Genomic DNA, 26,766 nt, shown 5'->3' with positions numbered 1-26,766 from the left:
TGCGGCTGGAAAGCGCTCTTCATCGTTGAACACACATCGAGCATACGAGCAGTGCGTGTGTATTGTCTTCAGCAGCAGCGTCACGTTGGTTAATTATTCCGATTCGTTCCGACCCTAGTCCAACGGCTTCATCATTCTTACATCTGGGCCGTGTCAAACGATGGTCTCTCTGGTTATTTACCCTTCCGCATAACCCGTGGTGCCATTAGAATACAAATATTAAGCCACTGATGACGCCAGCAAGGACTGCCCAGAACATTTCTTTGGCAAATCGAGTCCTTGTGGAAAACATGCGACCCCTGGTGGGGGATGAAGGCAGCTGGATCAGATTAAATCTCAAAAAAAAAATGAGATTTGAATCCTTCAATGGATTTATTCTGGGAACAAAAAGATAATTTATGGACGCAAATATTCAAACCATTACTTAAATCCATACGATCAAAGAATGTACTATTTTTAACCCTAACCCTCTGTCATTGGTTGACTTGAGTATTATAAAAAAATAAAGATAATTTCCTCTGTTTAGATCAATCTCATGATAACAAAAACAAGCAGACAATATCAACTGAAGCAAAATATCTTTTTTTTTTTATTCAAAGTGAATCTTGACATCGTACACCATAAATTCATTTTTTTGACAATCACCCTTAAGAGTCACTAAGAAGGACCCGCTTGTTGTGACAAAGTACATAAGGCCAGGTCACGCTGAAACTCACTAGAGAACTAGAGGGTCAGGTGGAGAGAAGAAAACGACCAAACACTAGTAACACACAAATACATCCAAACAATTATTTTCCCAGTCATGTTGTATATTGCACAGTGCAGTTGCTACATGTCAAACTAGTGTAGCATTAAAATTTAAAATTTAAATCAAAACGGTAAAATCATAAAGCCACACAATCTATATACACACACACACACACACACACACACACATTTGTAAGCAGTAACAGTTCAAAATTAAATTAAGAAATCACATCTACATACTTATGATTTGAGTATACAAAACTTGAACCCATTAATTACAAACTTCTACTTGAGTGTCATAAGGATCAAATAACATACAATTGCCCAGTGCCCAATGAAACGTCATTAGTAAAAGCATAGAACCCAGAAACAGCAAGCCTGCAGACTATTTTGGATCCTATCACTGTTAAATAAAGTCAACTCTAGCCTAATCTCTTGATTCAAATGACTTCAATCCCATTTAGTCCACCGGCTCTTTTGGTTTTGCCATATGCTAGAACGGATATCCCATGAATCTGGGAGATGAAGATATTGCCCATTTTGTCGATGTCTTTAATTTTTTTTTTTTTATTATTATTATTATTTTTTTTAAAAGGCACTCAATCAACTCGACTGGATCTGTGTTCCCACACACCGGAACTGTCCGTCGCTGCGGTTATGCAAAGTGTGAAGCTACGGGACACATTGTGCTGTGCTTGGATTTAGCTCCATGATCCATTTAGGGACAATCTGACCCGACAGTGATGATGATTCAACTCTCAGCGAGGGGACCAGGGGGCAGGGGGCAGGGTCGTTTCCGGAGTGATCCAGCAATCAGTCCAAAGAGGTGGGGGGGGGATTACGGAGCCGTGCATCACCGACCCCCACATTGGTGTGGCCGTGCACGTGCAACGCGTCTGCTGTGCTGGTCGGTACAACGATACTCAACAAAAAAAAAAAAAAACACACCATAACAAACTAAAAACCAACACTAGACGGGCACACGACACACAAGCCACAAACAGAACCCGCTCCCCGGTTGGGTCGATCGACTACAGAGGGAACACGCCGGAGCGACTGCCCCTCCATCCAGTCCAACATCAGACTACGTTTTAGTCGTCGATATTGACGTGCACGCTCCCTACAGGGCAGCGGACCACTCCGTTCTCCTACTTCAGGGATCAACACAGACACAGTTGCATCCTCGACAAGCACACACCTTGACCGTAGCCACTCAAAGCACATACGTTATTTAAAGAAAGCCCAACTTCGATCGCTAAAGCCTGCCGTAAAACAGAAAACACAAGATAAACCCCCGAGCAATGGCAGACAGCGGCGTACACAAAAACACTACAGAGATTCTCAGAGACAGAGCGCTGTGGAGGCCACAGAGACATCAAACTAGGCTGCGTCACGTCTACAAGAACTAACAGTCCCAACACAATACGTTCACAGCATGTGAGTAAAGCTTTGCATCTGTGTGTGTAATAAAGATAGGTCCTGTGAGTTTAGTACTGCATGGCGTCATTGGTGTGGTTCTGGCGCTGGAACAAACTTTCCCTGACTTATACTTTCTTAGGATCATGTAGAAGACGCGCCACTTGTTTTGGAACGTCCTGGTTCGCAAAACAAGAAAAAAAAAGGACTTTGGGTTGAGTGGTGAATAATGGGATTAATAACACGGGTCAAACCCAGAGAGAGAGAGAACACACCCCTCCGGTTCCCAAAGCACCGCTTCTTTCAAATGGATGCAAAGACGCAAATCGGGAACCAGTGGGTGGAAGAAGGCACTAGTTGTACAGTACAAAACTGTTGTAAATACAGCTCAATAACAAGAACAAAAAATACAAAAAAAGCTATGTCTTCAGACAGAATAAAACCTTAAGTACAACACAATCACCGAAACCAAACATTATTTGATGAGGAAATACTGATGCTATACGATGCACACACAAAACCCCACAAGTTCACCAAAGTAAATAAAGAGAATATAAACTAAGCTAGAAACCTCCAATCTACAATTACAGCAGTTTTACAAAATCACTTCAAAAACAACAAAAAGCCAGTATACAGAGGCACTTGCATGTATGAATATGATTCAATATGCTCTAGGATAACACTTCCCCAGTTCTAGGGTATCCATTTATCAAAACAACACAAATGTGAGGAAAGCAGTGTGGGGGGGGGGGGGGGTAATGTTAAGTCCTCTAACTCACAGCTATGGGAAGTGAAAGCCAGTCGATACATAGCAGCTCATTAGCTATACATTCCACATACTACACTATACAACGGTGATAGTTTAACCAATGATACCATCTGCGTTTACTGTGGGGGGGGGGGGGGGGGGGGGAACATGGACCACAAAGAGTGTCCATTAAAGAGATCAGTCTTTGGTGCAGAGACGAGTAGAATGCCAGTCCGTTCAGGCAAGGTACTGTCCATTAAAGAAGGCATACCCCTTACCACACACAGGTGTGGGAGAAATGGGGAAAAACACAAACCATACACAAGCAAGGCTATGCCATACCATGACGGAATGTATGCAAAAAGTAAGCAGAGACAAAAAAAAAGGATTATTAACTCAATGAAAAATATCCAATAAAATACGCAGAAACACTCCAATAGCCCAGCAAGGATACTGCACGTTGATTGGTTATTAAAAAACACTGAAACATTTTTTTTAAACTACGACACAAAATAATCAATTGGTTTGTCCTTAGCCCAAACTTCAGCAGTTTTCTTTAGCGCTCCTGACAATTTATTTTAAAATATACTATGGATTAATTGAAATACAGCCTTTACGCAAGTAACACACACAGCAACCCAAATGCTTTCTAGATTGTATTGCAGTTACAGTTAACAGTGACAATACTGTTGTTAAGCACTAGTGTATAGAAATGGATTATCAAAATAAGAAGTCATTCAGTACATACATAAAAAGCTTAGTCGATCAAAAGCCTATATATCATTAAGAGTCTCAATACAAACTCAGTCTTTACACCAAACGGGAAAATAAAGAAGCACAAGCCAAGGTCTTGTGTCTATCCACTAAGTTCATCCTATAAAACAAGAAGTAAAGCTTCAAGTGCTGCTGCAAGCCCATATACATCAAAATCTAGAAACTCCTGAAGTTTTTGTCAGACTCCACTCTTAAGGCACTGAAAGGTGAGGGAGGGGGGCTTTAGGATATCGGGGGGGGAGTAGAGCGAGTGGGAGGTCCGATTCCTCCATGGTGAACACGCATTACCGCACGCTCACACCAAAAGCCTACGGCGCGAATACATACAGAGTCAACGCAAACAACGCGGCTTGTGTGACTCTGCTCGTGCGAACGACGCAAATTTGCCTCAGTCGCGCGTTTGCTCGAGTAGAAATATTTGAAATTTGACACAAATTTCACTTGACGCTAAACAACTCACGCGAGAAAACTCTGCGGTTGGCCCGAGTCGATTGTTTGCGTGGCTTTTGGTGTGAGCGCACCTTAAGGATGGCTTAAAGAGCTCTGGGCACTCCTATCACAGAGACGGGGAAAAGGCAAAGGACTTACCAAAGGTGCCTGACAACAACAATACGCGGCTTGTTATTCAGAACAATACTGGATTCACGTTGCGTGACTAACCGAAATCTCCCATAAACCCCAGACACTTTCCCATGAAGCACACAGACACCGCAAATTCATCGGAAAGTCGCCCAGAGTCCGCTTCCCTCCGGGCGACTTAACGCCACCTCACACGTGGGTATGAGGCCAACGCTTTACCCAAAGCGTCCATTACTATCAGAGCCCCCGTATCATGCGGCAGCACCGGCGTCGTGGTGGTCAGCAGTCAGGCGTAGCCGTTCTGCGCTCTGCTGGTGAATCTACCTGGCCAGGTAGCGGCCGCCTCCGGCCTCCCGCAGGCCGCGTCCGTCCCGAGGCAGAGCGGCGGCGGGGCCCGACGGCCCCAGGGGGCCCTCAGATGAAGGAGAACTGGTGGTGGTGGTGGTGGTGGTGGCCGCCGCCGAGCTTGGTGGGGCTCAGGGGGAAGCCGCTGAAGGCGGCAGGGGAGGCCATGTAGGGGTGAGAGGGCGGAGGCATGTTGGTGAAGTGGGCGGGGAACGGGTGATGGGGGTGGGGGTGGGGGTAGCCAGGGCCATGATGGGGGAGCACGGTCGGCGAGGGGAGGAGCCGGTGAGGGCCGATGCCGAGGGTGACCTGGTGAATGATGGTGCCCCCCTGAGGGTGAGACAGGCCGTAGCCAGGCTGGAGGAGCGGCGCGGGGAGGTGGTGGTGGTGGTGATGGGGGTGGTGATGGGGGTGGGTTGCGTGGAGGGGGCCGGTAGGAGGGTAGGCCAGCAGGGTGTGCGCGGGCAGACACTGGGTGTGGCCGCGCGGCGTGGTGGAAGTGTGCGTGGGGCTGCCGTGCGGCAGGTGGGTGAAAGTGTGCGTTTGAACGGTAGGGGGGATGTAGGCGTACGGCCGCAGCGGGCCATAGTTGCCGTTCCACTCCTTGCTGCCGTGGCTGGAGCCGTAGGGGGGCACCTGGGGGGAGGGAAAGGGTCAGCCGCTGTTTGTGGTGATCAGAGCGTGTCCGGCGATACGGTAGCGTTAGCAAAGACGGGACGATGCAGGCGTTCCAAGTCCATTTTTAACCGTTTTGAAACGGGAACACGAGAGCACAACCTTTGGAGAGTTAGCTAAACGTCCCCCCTTAAAAAAATCGACTTATTTTGGGTTAAGATGAAAAAGAAAACCACAGCAACAAACGAGCGGGATGGGGGTGGGGTAACAGCAAGAGGGAGTGTACGGGCAGTTTAAACGTAAAAACACTATTCCTGGAAGCAGGCTTTGGGAACCATCTATGGACTACGAACAGTTCCCCACTAGTGTTATGCTTTAATCCCCAGCCCAGTTCTAGGGACGGTCGACCGGCATTAGACGGAAAGAGCAGGGGCCTACCTGTGGGAAGGCCAGGGGCTGCTGCAGGGCGGAGCCCCTCTGGCCCCGGGGCAGCAGGGGGGCGGAGGGCGGCAGGGGCGGCCCGGAGAGGCCGCAGCGTCCTCTGGAGCGGGACCAGGACTCGGAGGCTGGGAGTGGGAAGAGAGAGAGAGAGACACAGAGAGGGGGAAGAGAAAGAGAGAGAGACGAGAGAGAGAAACAGAGACAGAGACAGAGACAGAGACAGAGAGAGAGAGGGGGGGGGGGAAAGAGAGACACACACACAGAGACACAGAGAGGGGGAAGAGAGAGAGAGAGAAAGAGAAACAGAGAGAGAGAGAGAGAGAGAGACACAGAGAGGGGGAAGAGAAAGAGAGAGACGAGAGAGAGAGACAGAGAGAGAGGGGGGGGGAGAGAGACACACACACAGAGACACAGAGGGGGAAGAGAGAGAGAGAGAAAGAGAAACAGAGAGAGAGAGAGACAGAGAGAGAGAGAGAGAGACACACAGAGAGGGGGAAGAGAAAGAGAGAGACAGACAGACAGACAGACAGACAGACAGACAGACAGACAGACAGACAGACAGACAGACAGACAGACAGACAGACAGACAGACAGACAGACAGAGAGAGAGAGACACACAGAGAGGCACAGAGTGACAGACGGTGAGTAACAAGCAGCGCAGAGAGCTGCTGGCAGAAACTCAAATCATTGCAACAACCAACCTGAGGAAACATGCATGGGGAAAAGAGGGGTGGGGAAGTGTAGAAAATGAACACACACACACACACACACACACACACACACACACACACACACACACACACACACGAAACGGAGACCATGTAAGCTGATGCTCATTATCAGTGGTCTGATGTCCCCCTGGTCTGTAGCCAGGCCTGGCAGGGACTAGGCAGGCTAAGCAGCAGCTACTGGCAGGAGGGGGATGATTTCCACGGGTCCAGGCACTCTGAGGACCCAGCACAGCTACTAACATAAGGCTCTCCTGTTAAACAGTAAGCGCTTTCGATTTGTATGGTGTTCCTGCACCGTTGCCTATGCTGGTTTGCTCTACTGCCAAATTTGGGCTTTATTGACAAGTAGTCAATCTTTCATCAATTATCAATTATTTATTTTAAGATATTTATTTGCAACAACAAATATTTGCTAGATAAAATACAAATTTAGAAATAGATCTCTAATATCTGTCAAAAAACGGCCAGGAGTGCTTAACATCCTGGTAAGTCCATGCAGTAAAGTATAAATTCCCTCTAGCACTGACTGTACCAATACAGGCAAGGACTTATTAGGCATTAACATTTGAGTTTCACTCATTCCATTTCAGTCAACACTCGTTCCATTTTGACCACAGGTACATCCACCTGGAAGGTAGATCACAGAAGAGCTAGTGCCAGAGAAGAGAAAATTGTCACTCAGCAGAAAAACAGCAAAAACAAGGCACCAAACGCGAGGCTGTTCCTCAGACTATGATCTGCAGCCAGCTCTCCCAGCAAGCTTTCAACTAGACTGAGATCCGTGCCTTCAGGCAACTGGCTCCGTTTGGTGGGAACCCCAAGAAGCACAGAAACACAGGCGCTGGCTTTGATCCAATAGTAAGGGAGATGCATCCTGCCTTTCCTAATCCGACAACAATCGGGCGTTGACAGGCTTGTGACAGGCTCGGGCGGAGGGCTTCACGTTGTCGCTGTCTATTTGCCTGACAGCAAACATGGATATGATGAATAAACAAAAGGATTTCTGTTGAAATACATCCTATTTGAGGTCTCTTACAGTTAATAATTAACCAGGCGTCACGGTGATGAGTCGGACACAGGCAACCCGCAATCAGAAATCACCGGCCTGAGAAGCCATGCCTCGATTGTTTATTGGTGCTTATTTTTTTGCCCCCATAACTATTTTCCCTCTACACAGTCCCTCCAGAAAAATGCGGCGCTTTTTTGTGATTGTTGCGGCCAAAAATCCTTGATTATGCGGCACGTTTTCTTAAAAAATGTGATGAAATATGCAGCATATTTATGCAATTTTATGTGATGAAATTGCGGGAACTTGCAAAAATTGCGGGAACTTGCGAAAAATGAAGCTTTTCGAAGACATTCACGTCGCGTAATTACGTCACTTCATAACGTTCCCATGGCAACAGGGGGAAATGGCTGCTCTTGTGTGAGGTAAACGCAACATTTTTCAACTTTCTGCTAAGATATATGTGACTTTTATGCAACGAAAATGTGGGGATTATGAAATCATGCGAGCCCCGCATATTTTGCGCGGAAATCGGCAATTTATGCGGTGAAAGTGCGGCATTATTTGAAAAGAATGCGGTCCCCGCAGGAATATGCGGACATTGGCTGATTATGCGTTGAATTATGCGATCGCATAATCGCGTTTTTCTGGAGGGACTGGACAACGGTCACATTGTCCGGTGAGGATGCATCTCTGAGCCACTGGAGCACAGCCAGCGCCTCCGGTGGTTTTACCATCACCTGTTAAAGCCTTTATGAGCCACCAGGGGGCGGTAAGCCCCCAATGGGCCCATGAGACCTGCAGAGCAGACAGAGCCAAAGCACAGGCAACAGACCACATGAGGCTCGGTGGAAATAAAGCAATCACTACGCTCCCGATCCGCTAGGGTATAAACAGCCACAAAAAAGATCAACAGTTAAAACGTGGGATGACACCATACACAGCTGTTCCAGAAAGGCCACATAATCCTTTTTTTCACGGGGTTAAATGTCCTACGAGCACACAAGTGAGCCAAAAGGAGAGTAGACCGACCCGTCCTGTGGCTACGGCCCTCGGTCGCCGCGCTGTAGTTGTTGTTGTTCTGCACTCTCATTGGTGGAACAACCATGGTCCTGGGGCCGCTCCGCCCCTGGGCGGCGGCGGCGGCGCCGGGGGCCAGCCCGGCCACCACGGCGGCCAAAGGCGGGCGGTTGTTGCGGTTGCCGTTGCCAAGGTAGCAGTAGGGGACGTTGCCGTGGGGCGAGGTGGGGGAGCCCTCCACCGTCTCACAGCCGCTGCCGTGCCCGTCATCCTCCGAGACGCTAGACGGGCAGAAGCAATCAAACAGGACTAGTTAGATCTATAGAACTACATACGCAGACCAAAGAAATCAAGTCGAAGTAAATCACATCAAATGAAACAAACACAATGCTAAAACATTGCAATATGAACGTTTAAAGTAGCCTTAATTTCTATGAGCGCGCACACACACACACACACAAACACACACAACCTGTTGGGCCTCTTGCAGGGCGAGATGGAGGGGCTGGACTGGGGGGAGTTGGAGACGGAGGAGTCGGTACTGAGGCTGCTGTCAGGGCTACTGAAGGAGCAAACTCTCTCCATGGACACACTGGTGTTCCTGCATGCCTCACATGCACACTCCCCTTTACATCTGGAAACCACAGAAACCCACAGCGCGTCAGACAGAGGCAAGGCCAACAACCGTTCAGACAGCAAAGAAAAAACAAACAAAACTTTATGACCTCACGGTCTACCAACTATTTGCTCCTCAATGACGGTCTCTCTATTCACTGCAGGTCTATTTTAACATGGCTACCATATTTCGATTAGTGAAAGGACTAAATACTTGTCAAGCACGGCCCGTAAGTACAGACAAACTGAGTCAATAATATTCTGCATGCGACGCCGTAGTCGAGATCTGGGGGAAGAAGTCAGTCCAATCTCAATCGTTCACCGAATAGACGTCACTTTAAGCATTATGACACCATGGCCGTTCATCGACTCTTCTTAGAGGCGGTGAAAGAAGCCAAATGCTTAAAGAAATGGCCCGAAGTCAACAGATCCATTATGGCGTGTTTCCACCGGAGGATGCGGTTCAGTTCGGTTCGCAAAGGTACGGCCCGGATCTTGTTCCACCGCCAAAAGTGGGCGTGAACCGGACTGAGCGGGTCTCGTCTCGCAGTACTCCTCCGTTGGGGTACTGAGACGCCTGAAAGGGTGCCGGCAAGTTCGAGCTACACGCGCCCTCCGTTGATTGGTCGACAGAATCGTCACTTCCGGGCGACATGGGGATAAGAACAAACAAACGGCGACCGCAAGGTATTATTCTGGACAACGGACACGTCGCGCAAAACTTTAGCTTGGGCGAACAAGGAGGTGGAGACGTTCCGAAACTGTTGCCGGACGACTCGCATGGTCGCTCTTGGTTTAATGTGTCGCGTTCCTCTTTTCCATTGTTTTTATTGAGAAGGCTACAGTGTGTCGCGCTGCTATGATGTCACAATGTTTACGTAGCTGCCGCGGCGATCGACATCCGGCCTACCATAGGGGTACTGTCGGCAGTGGAAACGCGACCTCGGAACTGAGCTGGGCTTGCCGTGCTCTTGAAGAAAGTAGTCTAAACCGGATCGCTTTTAACTCACTTTATTGGTAAGGTATTTCGGTGTGGTAACTATCAAGCAAAAGGAGGGGAATTGTATTTAACACGCGCGTGGAGCGACTCCCGGCTGGCCTATTTTCTAACCACGGGGCTACGGGGCTCCCGCTCCGTTTGTATCAAGTAGGCGTGGCCTATGTGAAGTAGGCGTGGCCTATGTGACGTATTGGCTCCGGCTTCCTCACCTGTCTAAAGGTGCTGCCATCTGTGGCTGGAGTAGCTATTGCAGCTTGTATGTTGGGTCCTGCTCCCCTTGTGGCTGTGTGTAGTAATTATCGCTTATGTGTTCAATCCTGCTCCCATGTGGCTATGTGGGGGTAATGCAGCTTATGTGCTTAATTTACGTAACAGGCTGTACCACCCCCTCCCTACCGGACAGAGGCGAACCGAACCGAACCCTACGGTGGAAATGCGCCATGAGTCAAATCTTTGGCGGTGCTCACTCTCTCAGAAGACACTGCCGGTTGTCCTCGTCCTCCTCGTCGGTTGGCTCACTGTGGATGCTGATCACGCTGGAGGCGGGGCTTGGCGTCTCGCCCAATAAGACGGCCACCTCGCGTGGCGGTTGATTGGCCACGTCCGGCAGCCGGTTGGAATCCATCGTCGCCTCTTTGAAGCATGTCACTTTTTTGACCGAGTCCTCGTCTTCGTAGTCGTCGTCGTCCTCTCCCTCCTCCTCCTCCTCCTCCTCCTCTTCCTCCTCCTCAGCGTTCAGTACTTCCTCCTGCCTGCTTTGCCGCGGAGGCCCCGTCCTCTGGGGCGGATCCCTTTTGGCCACCGCGTGTCTGACCAAGTCGGCCATCTTTGGCGTCCGACACATGGATATCTGGTACATGTTGTTGGGCTGGGGTGCATTCCTTTAAATCAAAAAGGAGATTCTTAGTTGCAACAAATCAAATTGTTGTACTTGAAAGAAGAACAGAAACACCTAACTGTATTCGCCCAAAAGACATACACAGTTCAGCCATTCAAGGGGAAGAGGTAGACTAGAGTGCTGGCCGAAGAACGAGATCAAAGTACACTAACTTTTTCCACAGAGGATGTTTCTGGCGTTTGTGATGAATCAAAAATCGATTGATTTTTTTCAAAATGATTTTAATGCAGTGCTACAGTGCATTAAAAGCAACTCCCCATTCCTGTGTTATATCATAAAACCAAACCACTGAGCCAAATGGACCAATAACTTAACTGGTAATAAGAGGATAGGCTCAGGAAATTTAAAGCCACTACTTAACTACTCTAATAAATCTAGGATCACATTGGATGGATCATAACTTATTCTGGGCTTTTTATTCGATGGAAAGATACGTACACTTTAACAAGAAGCAATCAACATGCTTATTTTACCTGTTGTAACTGTGCCTGTTTCTTTTATTGGCTGTCTGGGGCCACACAACGTGAGCCACACCAATGTTCATTGGCTGGGCAGCAGACAGAGCTGGCAGCTGATTGGCCAGGAGATGCTGCTGCATCACAGTGTTGTAATGGTTCCCGTGGGGATGAACATTCCTGTAAAAGGCAGAGCATGAGTAAAGAGGACAGAAATAAGGGAAAAAAAGGCCCACAGCTTGAATATATCTTAGGCCCTGTCCACACTAACCCGGGTAAATATAAAAACGCACATTTGCAATGAAAACGATCTCCGTCCACACTATCGTTTTCGGAATGGTTTGCATCCACGTTCCACACCGAAATGATTTTGATAAACAGTTGTTGTCATGGTTACGCCTCTGCCGCCACGCATCTCTGTTTAGACCACAGACGCGCGATCAGCCGATAGCTGCAGTTGATCGGCTGGCTAATCTTCACTCAAGGGCAAAAATATGTCTCAAACCAAAAGTACAAAGGCGTGTTTGTTGGTTTTTTTGAAACGCCACACCAAATACGGTTTGAACTGGCGTCTTTGCGTTTTTTTCCCCATCGCTTAAGCACAGCAAATACAGCGCTCGCCTTTGGCGTCAGATTAACGAATATGTTCAATATATCGAGTTGTAACTGGAGATACAAAAGTACATTGTACAGAGAAATCATCATATTCCATTTTGCCATGACACTGACATGACCAGCGTCATGGCAGTGTCATGGCAACCAAATGTCATCCTTTCTGAAAGCCTCCGTCTACCCTGACCACATGACAACGCGAACCCAGCATTTTCACATCCATCCACCTCAGCGATCGTTTTTGAAAAGCATCGTTTTCAGTGTCGGAATTTGCCGTTTTAGTGTGGACGAAAGGGCTAAACGGATGAATATTTATGCGTTTGTAGATTTACCCGGGTTAGTGTGAACAGGGCCTAACAATCTAGCCATTTTAACCCCCACAAATATGGAAGAACAAAAGTCAATAAATTCAACCAATGAACGGCGACAATACAAGCACCTATTTTTATCATGGGGAAGATTGATAAACCATGTAGTAACAGAAACAAACGCTTGATATTTCATCTAGACAGTTTTCTTTTCGAGCAAACTCAAGTGCGTTCAAAAGGCACCAAATGAACTCCAGAATCCAAACCATAATGTTAACCACGCCCAAACCAGCAGCTTGGCACCACGGCATTTACTCCGGTGACTAAATGGTCCCGTGGTCAGTTGGAGGATATTTTAACCACCCTTGTTGACATTCTGGGCAGGAAGACTTCCTCCATGAGTCAGTGCCGGAGGCGCTTTGAGAGACTCACCCCCAGTCGCCGATCCTCTGCTGAGGAAGCCCGCAGTCGTTGGTTAGGGAGGAGGGCGGAGGCGGTGGATGTGAGGGAGGAGGCCCGACGGGAGTCATCTGCTGCCAGGCCGCTGGGACCAGGAGCTGCTGGCCTCGAGTGGACCAGGCCGGCTACCAGGGCAGGGAGGAGAAGGAGGAGTGATGCTGGGCTGCCTTCTCTTAGGACTCACTTCACATTAGCAGTCTTGTCGCCCATAAATTAAGCATCAACTAAAGTTTGACTCACTGCGTCTTTGTGTACAATGTCAGGTCATCAAAATGTAAACCAGCCCAATAGTGAAACAAAGTAAAAGATGATCCGTGTATTACCTGTGTCATTATCCCCGGTCGCATTGGTAGAGGTTGAATGGGAGGGGCTTGATTCACCATGGAAACCGAGTATCCAGGCTGATTAAGATTACCTAAGGGAGGGAGAGAAATTAAATCCTGGGTATGGGTGAAATGGTTCACAGGACGGGGTGACTTGATTTAAATGCATGGATGAAGAGCTGTGTAGTTGGTGAGCCACGACGTCGCCCACGTTCTGGCAGAGTGGGGACGGACCTTGCATGCTGGGAGGGCAGAGGATGAGGGCCGGGGGGAACGAGTCGCTGCATCCGAACTGGTTCCCAGTTGGCAGGGGTATTCCCGAATGCAACACGGGGGGAGCTGGCTGGTTTATCACCTGAAACGACAGAACGGAACGGTATGATGAGATTGGAGTACTCCGAGGATTAAGACCGGGAAATCGCACAAAGATACTAGAGAAGAGACAAACACGGGAGACAAAAGGAGAGAAATCAAAAAGGGTCAATCATAGAGCTCACGAGGTGACCATTATATCCTCATGTCTGTATTAGTCACCAGATAACGGGCCACTATCATCTATTATTGCATTTCCTCACCTCCAGGTGGCACCAAAGGCAAGAAGGGGAAATGTGTCAGAACCGTTGAGAAGATCATATGACATAGTATGTATTTATATGTTCGGTGAAACCTTGAAATAACATGCAGTTGTGTTTGGTCCACCATGAGGAATGGGATGCCTCTACATATATATAAGGCTGCCTGTCCCCTGAAGCGTAGGGATTTAACATCCACTGTACAAAGTCAGTCCTCCACCATTTAATTGAGTCCATGTCTTGGACTTTACGACGCCTTAACTTAAATGCGTACAATCAATACACACAGTTTGGACGCCAGCAGCATACCTGAGGGTGCACTGGGATCTTTTTGTAGGCCAGAGGAAGGCCTGTGGTGGGGTTGGAGGTGGGGGCCGCCAGGGCTGGTCTGGAGAACGGATCCGTGTTGTGGTTGAGCGCGTCGAAAACAGTGTTGCCGGGGCGACTGTGGCACATGTCCATGATGTGGAAACACGACTGCACGCTGGAGGGGACGAGAGAGACCTTTGGTTGGTCGCGGCCTGACACGAGCACTTTCTTTACCTTCTTTAGGAGCACTCATGGGAGCCGAGGTCAACAACAGATCACCGCAGAGGCGAGATCGAGCCGAGGAGAAGTGCTGAACGACGAAGATGTTAATATTTCACTCTTGCAGCACCGGCTTGGTAATAAAGTGAGTGGGTGAGACGGGCTTACTGGTTACTGTGGGGGTAGTCCAGCATGTGGGTCATGGCGAGGAAGGGGTGGCTGAGCACGTCGGAGGGAACCGTCCTGTCCTCGGCGTCGACCAGCAGCATCGTCTTCAGCAGAGACACAAACTCCCTGCGGTCGGCCTTCTCCGCGTGCATGTCGCTGGGGTCGGGGCTCATCACCAAGTTCACCTGTCACACACAATTTGAGCTTTAAAAAAAAAAGATACATTGAAAACGGGAACCTTCCTTGCGTTATTGGTTTATTCGGTTGTTATTTGAGGTCGATCCTGAGGCGGTTATGCGCTAACCGAAGCTTGTCCGACAGAGTTACGGACATTTATTCATCTAATTCAATCAGCCAGGCAGGCAGAGTTTTAGCAGCTCACTGTGCCAACAGAGAAAGAGCCGTTTGTGTACGATGAGGTTTCTCCACCTAGAGGGTTCGGAAGGCAGAGCTGTACTCACGTGGGCGATATCGTCAATGCAGCTGAAGATGTACTTCCTGGCCTCCTTGGACTTCAAACCCGTCTCTTTCTCATGCTCATCTGTGGTCTGAACGCAGAAAGGGCAATTTAGTCATGAATAAATAAATAGTGATGATTGTAATCCAACCGTTAAACTACAGCTGCTACAAGGTGACGTTCATGGCCATGGTGGCCCAGGATATCTGCATTGAAATGCAAATGGTGGCGTGCATGCAAGTGTGAAAATCATGCGTGCGTGCGCACACCAGCATGAATTAATTGCAACAAAAGAATGGATACCTTCAGTCGCCAGGTGGCGTAGGGAGAGTCCGATTCTTTCCGGAAAAATCGAGATGTCTTGGTGCCCTTGTTGAGCAGATGCTCTCCGGGCACACCCTGGGTCTGGGAGATGTACCGGACCTGGTCATAGACACACAGAGCCAGAGCGATGAGGAGTGAGAAAGGGAAACCAGTGAAGGAGAGGGTTCAACTAAAGAAGTCATGCTGCACGGAAAGTTATGAGAATGAGGTTGGAGAAGTGACGGCATGTGTAATCAATCTGATGTGACCCAATGTTTTGAAATCTAGCAACATACAAAGAATCCTTTCTTTTTTTGCGTGAGTCTTTCTGTAACAACCAATTACTAGAGAGAAAACCCCGGGGGTAACTCAGCTCCCTGAGGAAGACGCTACTGCCCTGGTGGCGTACAGCGGGCTGCAGGAGCGCGCGAGACATCGTGGCCCGCTCGCTGGCGTGAGGCGGAGCGAGGTCTAGCGTTACGCCGTCCCGGGTCCCTGACACCTTAACCTTTACGCCTCCGCCAAGAAGACACTCTAAATGTCCCCCCTGACGCGGCAAGCGGCCGGCGGGCCCAAGGGGACGGTGGATTACGTACTTACGGATAAAAGAAACCCATCAAACCTATTCCTTCGTATTCCTGGGGCAGAATGGGACGTGTAACATGGCCAATTACTTGGTATAAGGAAAAGGGGAGGAGTCCCACTTGCAACTTTTTCTTGGGCATCACGGAGGAATAAAGGGTATCATGTAAACATAATACATTGTGCATATATATCTCATGTGTTCACAGAACAATGTAGACACTGGATGGATGGCAGGGGAATTATAATTTTGAAGTGTGTGTTCTTGGCTCACCTTATTGGCCTTATTCTCTTTTTCTGAGAATAAAGCCGGTTTTCTAGCTGTAACCTTATTCAACTCTGAATATCTGCAATCTGATTTCAGTCCTTCACAGACACACATTTTGTTATTTCCTCTGTTAATAGCTCACACACAGTGATAGCGCCAGCTGCCATTTCAACACCTTCCCTTTCATAGGCTTGGGTGACCCGTGCTCAATTCCATCCCACTGATTGGCTGACATCAGATGATTCTCTAGCCTCGAATGACAGCAGCTGAGAGTTGGCAAGAACCTGGATCGGTAGCATTTAGAGAAATTCTAATAAGTCTGAATAGAAATAAGCACTTGCTATGGCCATCATTTTCTACGACCCGCACTTTCCGCTCAATGCGGAAAGTCGCCCAACACTATCGCTGACTCACCTTCTCTCTTTTCACTCAATGATGACCGAATGCAACGGGAGCTAGAGAGAGCGAGGAAAGAGTGTAGCCTGTGAGGCTGTGTTACCTGGTCATACTCCAGGGCTCCTGGGTATAGGGGCCAACCCAGAAAGAGCTCAGCCATCACACAGCCCAAGGACCACATGTCTATGGCCTCGGAGAACGGAAGTCCCAGGATAATCTCCGGTGCTCTGCGAGGAGGAAGGGAAATGCAGAAAAAACACATTAATTTGGAGAGCAAGTATGAAGTTGAATGGTTTAAATCGTTCAGAACTGCGGGACAGCCATCCATTGTCTAAAAGAATGGTCTCTGGAGATTAATAAGATGTGTTTAACTAAGAAGGCCAAGCAGTCAAAGCTTGACTTGAAGGAATAGGTTTCAGTTCTCTCTGCAATCATCACAGAGTGGCAAAAACCGGGTCAGCGAAGAACATTTCACACTGAATTGTGCTGAATTTAGTCGTATTGTTGTTTAGGATGATAACATTTTAGTTACTTTTTTTTTAAGCAACCCATTCCTTATTAGACCTGTAATGTTTGAGCTTGTTTTAGCCGTGGACTACACCTGCACAAAAGCACGGAGGTTAGGCAACAGTGCTGCAAATAATATTCAGTGTGTTGACAACTATAAGAGAAATGACAGTTACTAAGCAACAATCGGATACTCCATTAGACAGAGGGAAACCAGGTCATCATTCATCATCGTAGGGCATTTTGTGCAAGTCAATTGCAAATGTCAAACCCATTATTTATACATGAAAGCACAAAACAAATAGTAGTCCATAGATTTAGAGGAGGAAGTAACCTTTTATAAGTTCCTGTTGCTCATAACCAAGCAGAACGTTTGGGTTAAGTTTTTGAAGAGGATAACCAAGGGAAAAACCTCTCCACAAGAAGAGTCACTACTTAGAATTTTACTTTTGAAGCTTTTCGTGGAACTTGGATTTCAATGTTTTCATTGTAGGACAAAACCAGATAAATTAAAACAGCAGACATTCATAATTTCTGCCTTGGTCCAAAGTAAAGCATGAAAGCAGTGTGGAACCGCCTAAAGCTATGGTGACACCTTTTATATATCAAAATATTTAAATACTCAACACCATCGGTTAACTTTACAAATAATTTATTTTATTGCTTTCTTAATATTAAATGGGGACATATTATGAAAAACACACTTTTCCTTGGATTTGGGGTGTTGTTTTGGGTCTTTGGTGCTCCCACACGCATACAAACTTTGATATATTTCCGTAAATGATGTGAGATATGCATTTCTGAAAGTACCCCACCAACAGTTACCAAACAAGCTAGTCAGTTTGGGCGCAGACTCCTAATTAGGGAGCAGGCATATTTGAATATTACCATCTACTTCCCCATCTCCCTCCAATCAGAGCATTAATACGATTTTGCGGACCAGCGGACGAGCGCTGGGCGGGCGGAGATGTTCGCACATTTCAGAAGAAGGGAGATTCAATACAAAAACAGATGTCTAATTTGTCAGTTTGCCATGTGACTGCCTGGCAGCTTTCCCGCCAGAGGAAAAGGAAAAGGAAAGGAACTTTGGCCTTGACTCTCGCGCCTGATTATCATCTGCCTACCAAGAACGAGTTCAGGGCCAACTTATGTAAAGCGTCCAGCATCCCTTGTCTGGTTATCTTCTTTGTAAGTTCTTTGTAAATAGACCATAATGTGTAGCTGGAACCAAACAGAGGACCATTAGCAAAACAAAGATCCTATCTTTTCTAAAAAAAAATTTTAAAAAAAAGGACACTTAAAACACCATGAAGCCCAAATGCATGCTAAGTCAACGGCCAGCTTTCCATTCACCTGGTGTGCTGTGGTGAATTATTCACATAGCCCAGTGCTCAGTTTTCACTGTGGGAGGTGGATGTACGTCAGCAGCCTCCACACAGCATAACAGTCACCGCACCAAAGCCTGCTGTGTCATGGCTACCATGGCAACAATGGCATAAGAGCACGACCGACAATGAACGGCTGCTGCCAGAGCCTTCCAACCACAGGAGTCACCGTCCTAAAGTCAGCAATGCACCACGTTTCCGGCCACCTTTTGACCCAATTCTCAAGAGCACACGTCAATGACGTCTTGAAACCTCCTTCTGTAAAAAAAAAAAAAAATGGAATTGAATGAATAGCAAATGTATACCATCAAAAAATTTGAGAGGCTAGGTTGGCATGACAACTTGGATCAGAGGTTTGTTTGGTCTGTGATCAATTTGATCAAGACTTTGACCAGAGAACGGAACTGCTAAAGGTGAAACAGTATATATTCACAATATTAAATAACATGGCCCCTTATTAAATATAAACACACAGTAACAGCGTTGGATACGAGTGTCTGAGCATTTGATATTGCATAATCCATGGTAGCTAGATAAGGGCTGTGTATGAAGAGAATATAGAATATGAAACCTCCCACGGGCTCGCTCTGGTTACTAATCAACCAACTCCTACATGGAGGAGATTCAGTGCAAGCGGGACATGGCAGGACTGAGGTAGTGAAACGGGAACAGTGTTTTGTTCAGTTTTAATGAAGCATATGAAGTGCAGTGGTATGGGGTAGCTAGGTATTTTATTTCCTTGAAGCTGCGTAAAGTACGATGCGTGTTTTAACCCAGTATCACTATCTTTTGTGTTCAGGGCACGCAAGAGGGAGTTTACTGTGGAGTTGAGTGAAAGGTCACGTTTGACTAGTATGGCAACGGGTAAACACAGTTAGCAGAGAGTAATCTTGCGTTGGTCGCCAATGTGCTCATTTGAATGACCTGATGAAAACAATGTCATCATCGTGAGTGCACATTCCCATCATTTAACCTTTTCCTTTTTTTTTATAAGAACCAGATTGTCAAATAAGGATTTATTATGACACATGGGTTCTAAACAACATAATTTGATGACCTAAATATTCACATCAAGCACCATGGCGAGCCCATTTCAGATTGAACTCTGATCTGAACCTGGCACACAGCCACCTAAAAAGATAAGGCACGAAAACATAAGTACACAACGCACATGGCACAGCATATGAACACTGAATGGGGTTAGCTGCAGCGCATGTTCTTGTTATGCAATAGTTATCAGCTCTATGGTTCACTTACTTTCCATATGCATACTAGGAGCAGAGAAAGAGCTCAACATTCATTGAAATGGACCCTCCAGAGTTGGGGAGATAAGCGCAAAGTTATACATCTCGTACCTGAAGCTGGCATGTCTGATCCATTACTACCAATAGGGAGTATTTTTTTCCAAGGGCTTTCAACATGTGCAGGTTGAGTTGCAACATTTTGGGCTCTTCCATTAAAAGTCGATGGGGCATAGCTGCTAAGCCTGTCGGTCTAACTCCAACACCTACAACTGATTACACAATGATTGAGGGCCAAGGAACAGTGGAATAGCTTGCATCACACCCGTCTTGCTGTGACTTGTTTAAAGAAAATTCTGATATACCAATTTCACTGCAGATAGTTCCACAACAAACAAATATAAATCTTAACATGTACCCCAAAGTCAAATAGAGAATCGAAGACAGCCCTCTCTCAAACACGTAAGTGCATCATCCAAAATTGGAAGTGAGAGACAGAGTGACTCATTCCGAAAAGCTTTTGATGAAGTGGAATGTCCCAAAGCTTGTGGCGTGGTGCAAACCTTTCTTTGCCATAAAGCCATTTTCTGCACAGCTCTGGTGTCAGTCCATCATTCAATGTAGGCCACATTGGAGTGGCAAACACAGGTAGCATCGTTAGGCCATACCCAATACTGCACGTGTTGTTTCCAAAAAAACACCTCTGTTGTGTGCATTATGCAAGACAGGCCTCAGCCTATAGCATAAGGGATGTGGCTGTGAGCACATGGATGTCATATCCTGTTGCACATACCCACATGTACGGTGGAGAAGGAAGAGGCAAGAGCAAGAGAGCAGGCCTGAATGTGAGGCAAACAAATTAGAAGCAGGAAAGAAAGCAAGAAGACTGAGAAAGAATGAAAGGGGGGGGGGGGAAACAGGATTTCTACAAGTGAGAGCAAACCACAGAGCTTCTGGATGGATTCCTCTCACGTACGCGATTACATAACAGGAAGACCGAAAAAAGTGAGGTGGGGCTGACTCAGGCCCTGTGGGGAAATGTATACACACACCACTTAACGTGCACTCCCAAAAATAATAGACCAACCGGATTTAGACTTGTTGACGCAGTTACACGTCTGAAATGAAAATAATTGTTCTTGTCAAAAACAAAGACATCCTGACAGGAAAAGGAAGTCAACCTCACCTGTAGTATCTGGACTGCAGGTAGGTGGAGCAGACTGCCTTGGAGACGTGGCTGGCTGATCCAAAGTCAATAACCTTGACCCGGTAGGGCTGTCTGGTCGGGTCCACCAGCATGATGTTCTCAGGCTTCAGGTCCGCATGGATCAGACCCAAACACTTCAACTTCTTCAATGCAGTGGCGACCTACACGCGCGACACAGGCAGGTTAAGAACGGCAGCCTTTCATGATCTCAGCATCAGGACCGGCAAGAGAAGAGCGGCATTGCTTGTACCTGCTGAAGAATGGGCCTGATGATCTTGAGTGGCAGGGGGTTGAATTTATTCTGCTTGAGGAAGTCGTAGAGGTTCTGTTCCAACATCTCAAACACCAGGCAGGTGTGGCTGCGGTGCTGGAAACACTCCAGGGCCCGCACCACGTTGTGTTCGTCTGCGTTCTCGCTACTCAGACGGGACAGGATTCCAACCTGGGGGGGGGGGGAACAGAGACAGATGAGCCGGCAGAGCTAATAGACTATGAGGCGTCGGCTGCGGAAAGAAATAAGTCAAGTGCCTAGTCCAGGAAACAGTATTGTGTTTGATTAAGGGATGGAACGCTTCAAGAACCACATGCAAACCGTTCGGTTCAGGCCATGTATGTGTTTGTGTGGTTAAAAATAAATAAAGTGTTGAGCTTTGATTACAGTACCCAGAGAAACTGCTCAGTCCGGGATGGTGTGTAGCCGCCACACCGGCAGGGCTCAAGGAGAACCTTTTCTACTAACTTTTCCATTTGGTGGCACCCCAACAAGTTTGGTTGCACCCCTTGTTCCACTGCTTTGACATGCCCTTTATCACGTCAATAGTCAAATGTGGGGGTCCTTTATTTCTACCGCCCTAATTCGACACGTCTTTCCTCACAAACCAACTATATGCGCACCTCCTTCTACATCAAAAAGCTCTACCTACTAATAATAAACAGGCTGCTACAGTAATACTCAAGTTTTTTCTCATCTGCCGTTTCTTCATCTAGAATGCTGCATTTCTTCGCATGCTGTTGAAACTGAAACTTTGCACAATGTACAAACCGCCTTGTGTGATCATTTGAAGTACTCCAGTAAAAGTAGACACTATTATTTGCCATAGGTTTGGTGTCAAAGTACTATCAAAAGGATGTCACTACCAAAATAAAAAAAGATGGTAAGACACCGGAAAACAGTGGCGTGGCTTGCAAACGTACCTTATACTCCTATACGACTTAAATCCTCGATGGAGCTAATGAAATGAGACTCGGTGCCTTACCTCAATCTGTCCCTGGCGCGCGTAGGACGGGTGGTTCTTCAGGATCTTCACGGCCACCACGTCGTTGGTGCCCCTCTTCCAGCACTTCACCACCTGCCCGAACGTCCCCCGGCCGAGGAACTCCAGGACCTCGTAGCTGTTCTTGGCCGAGCACAGGACCTCATGCTGGACCAGCTGGTAGTCCCCGTCCACGGAGCCCGTGCTGGTGACGGTGGCGCCCACCGCCGCCGCCGCCGCCAGGCCCCGGGCAGCGCCGGCCCCGCCGTCCTGCGTGGCCCCCCCGCCGCCGGTCGCGGCGGGCGCGGCCCCTGGTCCGTTGTGCTGGGCCGGCCCCGCTCTGACCGGGCCGGGCCCCGGGTGACTCCGAGCACTGGTTTGCAACATGGCTACGGGGGGGGCAGGGGGAGGCAGTGTAGAGACGTCCTCGACTATCTGCATCACTCTGCCACCGCGTTCCCGCGGGCGCTGTCCGCCTTGGCCCGTCCTCCGCTCACATCTCTGGTCGGCGCCCGGGCGCGGGGCGTCTACGGCTCTCTCCTGAGACCGGCGCTCGCCGCGCCTCTGCTGCTGCCCCGCTCCCACACAGGCCCCAGGACGTGGGCCACGGTCGGGGCTTCCGCCTCCCCCTGCCTCGGCCGGACGTTCACCGCCGTCCCCAAAGCTTCTCGCCTCCGGTGGGCCCCGGCGCTGACGCACAGCCCCCTGGACGAGTTCCCCGGAGAGGTCCTCCTCCAGCGCCTGCTCAGCTCTGAAGGGCTTCAGCGGGTCAGCCCGGCCGCAGGTGGGCTCCACGTTGTTGGGGTAGGCGATGCCGTAGTTGACTCCGATGACGTAGGTTTTGGTCTGCGGCCGCTGGCGAAAGGCTCTGCTCGGGTCGACGCTACCGTGGAGTTGACCTGTGTGATTGCTGGTACCACTGCTGCTGGTTCCTAAGGCACTTGTTTGAGCTGGGTACAGGTGTGACGGTTTGAGTAACACCTTTGAGCCCATCCCTGAAAGAAGACAGCGCCAATAAGACAGGAGGAAAGAAAAGAGGCGCATAGTTTAGTACTTTGTCTAAATGTAGGCTTTAGTTCATTCCATGAAGCTGTGGATATGGAACAGAACAAAAACTAAGTCCACGTCGGCACAAGATACACAGCCCAATGTTACACAAAACAGTTTTAACTATGTTTTAAGGGCAATTGTAATGGACAAAGAGTGTTAATATCATATCTGATAAACTGTGTGGAGATGAGGGTGGTGGAGGTCTGTCTGAAGGGCAGGTGTAGGAGGGGATCTTGATGGTCAATATTTCCACGCAAATTATGGATTACTGATTAAACAACGCAATTGTAGGGCTGTCCCCGACTCTGAATTTTCTGAGCCTAATCAGATATGCCTTTTCAGTCCAGAGATTCGACTATTCGGCTATGATGCAAATGGTGAATATTAAGCCTGCGGTGGCATCTGTATGCGCAGTTTGCAATTTATTTTCAGCACCAACTGCCGCTGCAGAAGAACAATAAAAAGTCACAATAAATGTGTCGATTCATGCATATGGTCTGACATGTCTACACTATAGGTTGGGTCTTTTAAAAAAATAAATAAAAGGAAGACGGCAGGAAACCCTGCAGTCGACTCGGATTCTCTGAGTCGACTGCGAGGTTTCCCGACTGATGATTCGAATCATCGACTTTCAGGGGACAGCCCTACGCAATTGACATGCAAACAAATGTAATTGACCATAATGAATAAAACTTAGGATTATTGGTGGGTTTGAACATTGTTGGAAAAAACTTTGATAATGCAAGGACACACCTAAACAAAACATAACACTGGTCTATCGATTTTTTATGTGAAAATGTATCGTTACGTATTTAACCTTTGCGGTAAGGCACAATCCTGGTACAATTACCTTTTTCAAATGGCTAAACGAATAGAAGTTGTAATAAAGTCAGTGCAGAGATGGGCGATGGGGTCCTTTATCGGAAGTGGCCTATTATAATGAGAGAGCATGGGACTCCCATTGCACTGCTCGTCTGCTCTTGAAGTTAAGACTGGAGTTTCAGTTCACTAGCACTGCCATGCCAGTGAAAAGCTATAACGTTAGAGTCTGCCTTACACAACCAATCTAGCTAATAGAGCATTTTGGTAATGAGGGATGATTCAACAATTATTAGTTTTAAAATTTTGTTGTGGTTGGTTTGTTTGTGTTGCATGTTCTTGCATGCTTGCAGAAGACTCTGAAAGTATATATAGCTCCACTTAAAAAAAAATAAGCTATTTTAACATGTAGCTTGTTTAGTGCAGTGGTGTTGCATTTCATAAGATCAGAAAAAAAAATCCATTGGGAAATTACATTTACAGTTCGAGCTTGCCAATGGACAATAAGAAAACCTGAATGCAGTCGACTTCCACTCCACCAAAAGTACATCCCATTCATTTGAGTCCAAATGCAGCTACATATTCAAAGTTGAGAACCAGTTCTTAAGAGTACTGACACATGCTACCACTTCTTACAGATTCCCAATCCCCAGGTTAGCATCACATGAATACAGCTCGAAGTACAAAGCGCTCTACGCTTTAATAAGCCATGTTTAAACAGCCCTCCAGAATGAAGCTCACAGTGGGAACTAGTTGATCTAAAAGCATCTCATTATCTTTTCCCGACGGCATTGATAAGTAATTTCGGCTTTCTAGGTTATACTGCTTCATACAATTCTGAAAGACTGGTTGAATTTAGGCAACATTAGAATTATAAAAGAACTACATTTTGTTCAATTACTTTATCCAAGGACAACAACTTGAAATTTCTGCAAGCTATGCGGAAACCAACTTACCCTCTTTCAATTCAATTTGTATAGCCCTTGATCACCATTACAGTTTAAAAGGGCTTAACAGGCCAAATATTTAGGAAGACCCCCTTGACAACAAGCCCCCACAAGGGCAAGAAAAAACTCCCTTAATCAGCAAGGAAGAAATCTTGAGAAGAAACTCTTTGAAATGTTTTCTTATCATTTTTCTTTTGCATCGTTTTGCTTCATGATAGAAGCTAGAATACATTACCACACTGTCGTAAAAAAATATATCTTAATTTTTTAGGTACAACATAACATAGCGGCCTTGGAATACAATTACTACAAGGGTATTCAAGGTGGTCCTAAAACATAATATGATGTCTTAAAATGTCATGTGTTTGGATTGTTTATGTTTAGCCCTGATTATAACAATGTGGAGTTTAACAGCTAATTTCCCGATTAATTTAGCTAAACAATGTCGTCTCCTCTCCACATGTCATCACAGGAACCAATTCCAAAAGCATAAATTGCTGCATTTATTTTTTGTATTCTGCAATGAGCCTTAATATGTCTATTATTATGTCTGCTTGAACGCATTTAGGACGATACGCGGAATCTCTGAGTTGAAACTTTCTAATTCCGAGTAGTCTTGACCGCGGTCAGGATGCGCACCTGTGTCTGCCAGTGCATTATTCACATGAAAGAGGTTCGGAATTGTAGTGCCCTTACACGACTTTATACAGGCTCAGACAAGCAATGGGGTGTGTCTGAAGTTGAACATGTAATAAGCACCGCATTCAGTCCATGGCTCAAAACCGCTCCGTATCAGAGTAGTTGGATGACATTTTAATTCGGGGGGGGGGGGGCATCTATCTGGCAACAGTCATAATGTGATCCAATTTTTGATTTGCATTTCTAACAAAAGAGGCGAGTTGATTGTCACCAACTGGAAAAAGACCCAAAACTATGTTAAATAAGGACTAATACAGGTCTACAGCCTTCTATTTAAGACCCAAGAGTCCTTTATGCAAGACAAATTAAAACAATCGCAGCAGTATATGAACTTAAAGTAATAACTGTATACCAAATACAGACAACTAAAGCTAAATGGATTGCCATACGGCTGCTGCATATTGTTGCCAGGGTGTCATCAATCCCAACCACCGACACAGTCCTAGATGGTTATTTAGTGTGTCATCGTACTGCTTCACCACGAATCCATGTCTAAAATGCCTCTAAAACAGTGCGTTAAGAAAGTCTTAAAGATCGGCTGCGTGGATCGCTCAAGCGACGACAGACCTATGGGTCAACCCATCAACACAACACACCAGTTGAAACGTATGTTACAAGTGTCTGCTGGTTCAGCATGCGTTTACGTGGTCGAGCCATGACAATCTTTGTTAGTTACTTCTGCCGACAAACCAATATAAAAAGACAATTGCCGTACACGTATCATACGACGACAACGAATACACGCACAAAACTTTGTGTGGGTGTTGGAAGTTCTACAGCAAGATACCATATGTTACCCAGTTAGCATGGAGGGCTACACGGCGACGCGAGGAACGGGGAGAAAACTGAAGTTTGCTAGCTTACCAAAACAACCTAGCCGAAGCTAGCAATACAATCAACCCGGGGGTGGGGGGGAAACATGACTTGAATATACATTTCTGGCAAGCTTACCTTTAATAAAAATTGAGTGTGGTATAAGCCAAAGCGTCAGCCACCATGCTAGCGGCGAGGTTCCACACCGCAGCCAAACCCTGCAACGCTTCTGCTGCCATCTTGTTCACCAACGAGAAGAGACCAGACGGTTGCGAGTTGTTACATTTAAAGCTTAAAATATCGCAAATAAGTACCCATTAAATAACCCATCCATCACCCGCGGCCTGTCCATGGGTTTCGGCTCAACAGACAATGTCTCTCGTCGTAACTTCCGTCAAGAAGTCGATGTTTCGAAACTTTTGCATGTCAATACGCCTTTGCAAGCGTAGCTGCGGAGCTGTTGCAGGACTGGCTGGCTC

At 47.2% G+C, this 26,766-nt stretch overlaps 1 protein-coding gene across 1 annotated transcript; it reads right to left on the bottom strand.

Annotated features, from left to right (window-relative positions):
• Window positions 1-575: 575 nt before the first annotated feature.
• LOC307080560 (homeodomain-interacting protein kinase 3-like) lies at window positions 576-26,758 on the bottom strand. The gene is made up of 18 exons (XM_079743322.1): window positions 26,426-26,758; window positions 21,963-22,954; window positions 20,957-21,148; window positions 20,686-20,867; window positions 16,470-16,593; window positions 15,121-15,240; window positions 14,822-14,908; window positions 14,361-14,545; window positions 13,974-14,148; window positions 13,327-13,447; window positions 13,093-13,184; window positions 12,743-12,894; window positions 11,409-11,570; window positions 10,505-10,918; window positions 8,895-9,056; window positions 8,435-8,703; window positions 5,663-5,790; window positions 576-5,245 (listed from the first exon to the last, which is right to left on the bottom strand). The coding sequence occupies exons 2-18, from the start codon at window positions 22,950-22,952 to the stop codon at window positions 4,679-4,681; spliced, it is 4,122 nt and encodes a 1,373-aa protein (XP_079599448.1). The 5' UTR covers window positions 22,953-22,954; window positions 26,426-26,758; the 3' UTR covers window positions 576-4,678.
• Between the last annotated feature and the right edge of the window lie 8 nt (window positions 26,759-26,766).

Source organism: Pollachius pollachius, assembly GCF_949987615.1.
Source record: "Pollachius pollachius genome assembly, chromosome: 9".
In the NCBI taxonomy this organism is placed as follows: Eukaryota; Metazoa; Chordata; class Actinopteri; order Gadiformes; family Gadidae; genus Pollachius; species Pollachius pollachius.
Note: the sequence above shows the minus strand (reverse complement) of the source record. Positions and strands in the feature narration are given on the sequence as shown.

What these genes read in the sequence shown, in the direction of transcription:
- LOC307080560 (XM_079743322.1), bottom strand. Translation starts at nt 22,952, where the DNA reads ATGGGCTCAAAGGTGTTACTCAAACCGTCACACCTGTACCCAGCTCAA. An exon ending in GACTACCCCCACAGTAACCA is followed by an intron (nt 14,149 to 14,360) that starts GTAAGCCCGTCT and finishes CGTCCCCTCCAG; the next exon opens with CGTGCAGTCGTGTTTCCACA. An exon ending in CTGCCCTCCCAGCATGCAAG is followed by an intron (nt 13,185 to 13,326) that starts GTCCGTCCCCAC and finishes TCCCTCCCTTAG; the next exon opens with GTAATCTTAATCAGCCTGGA.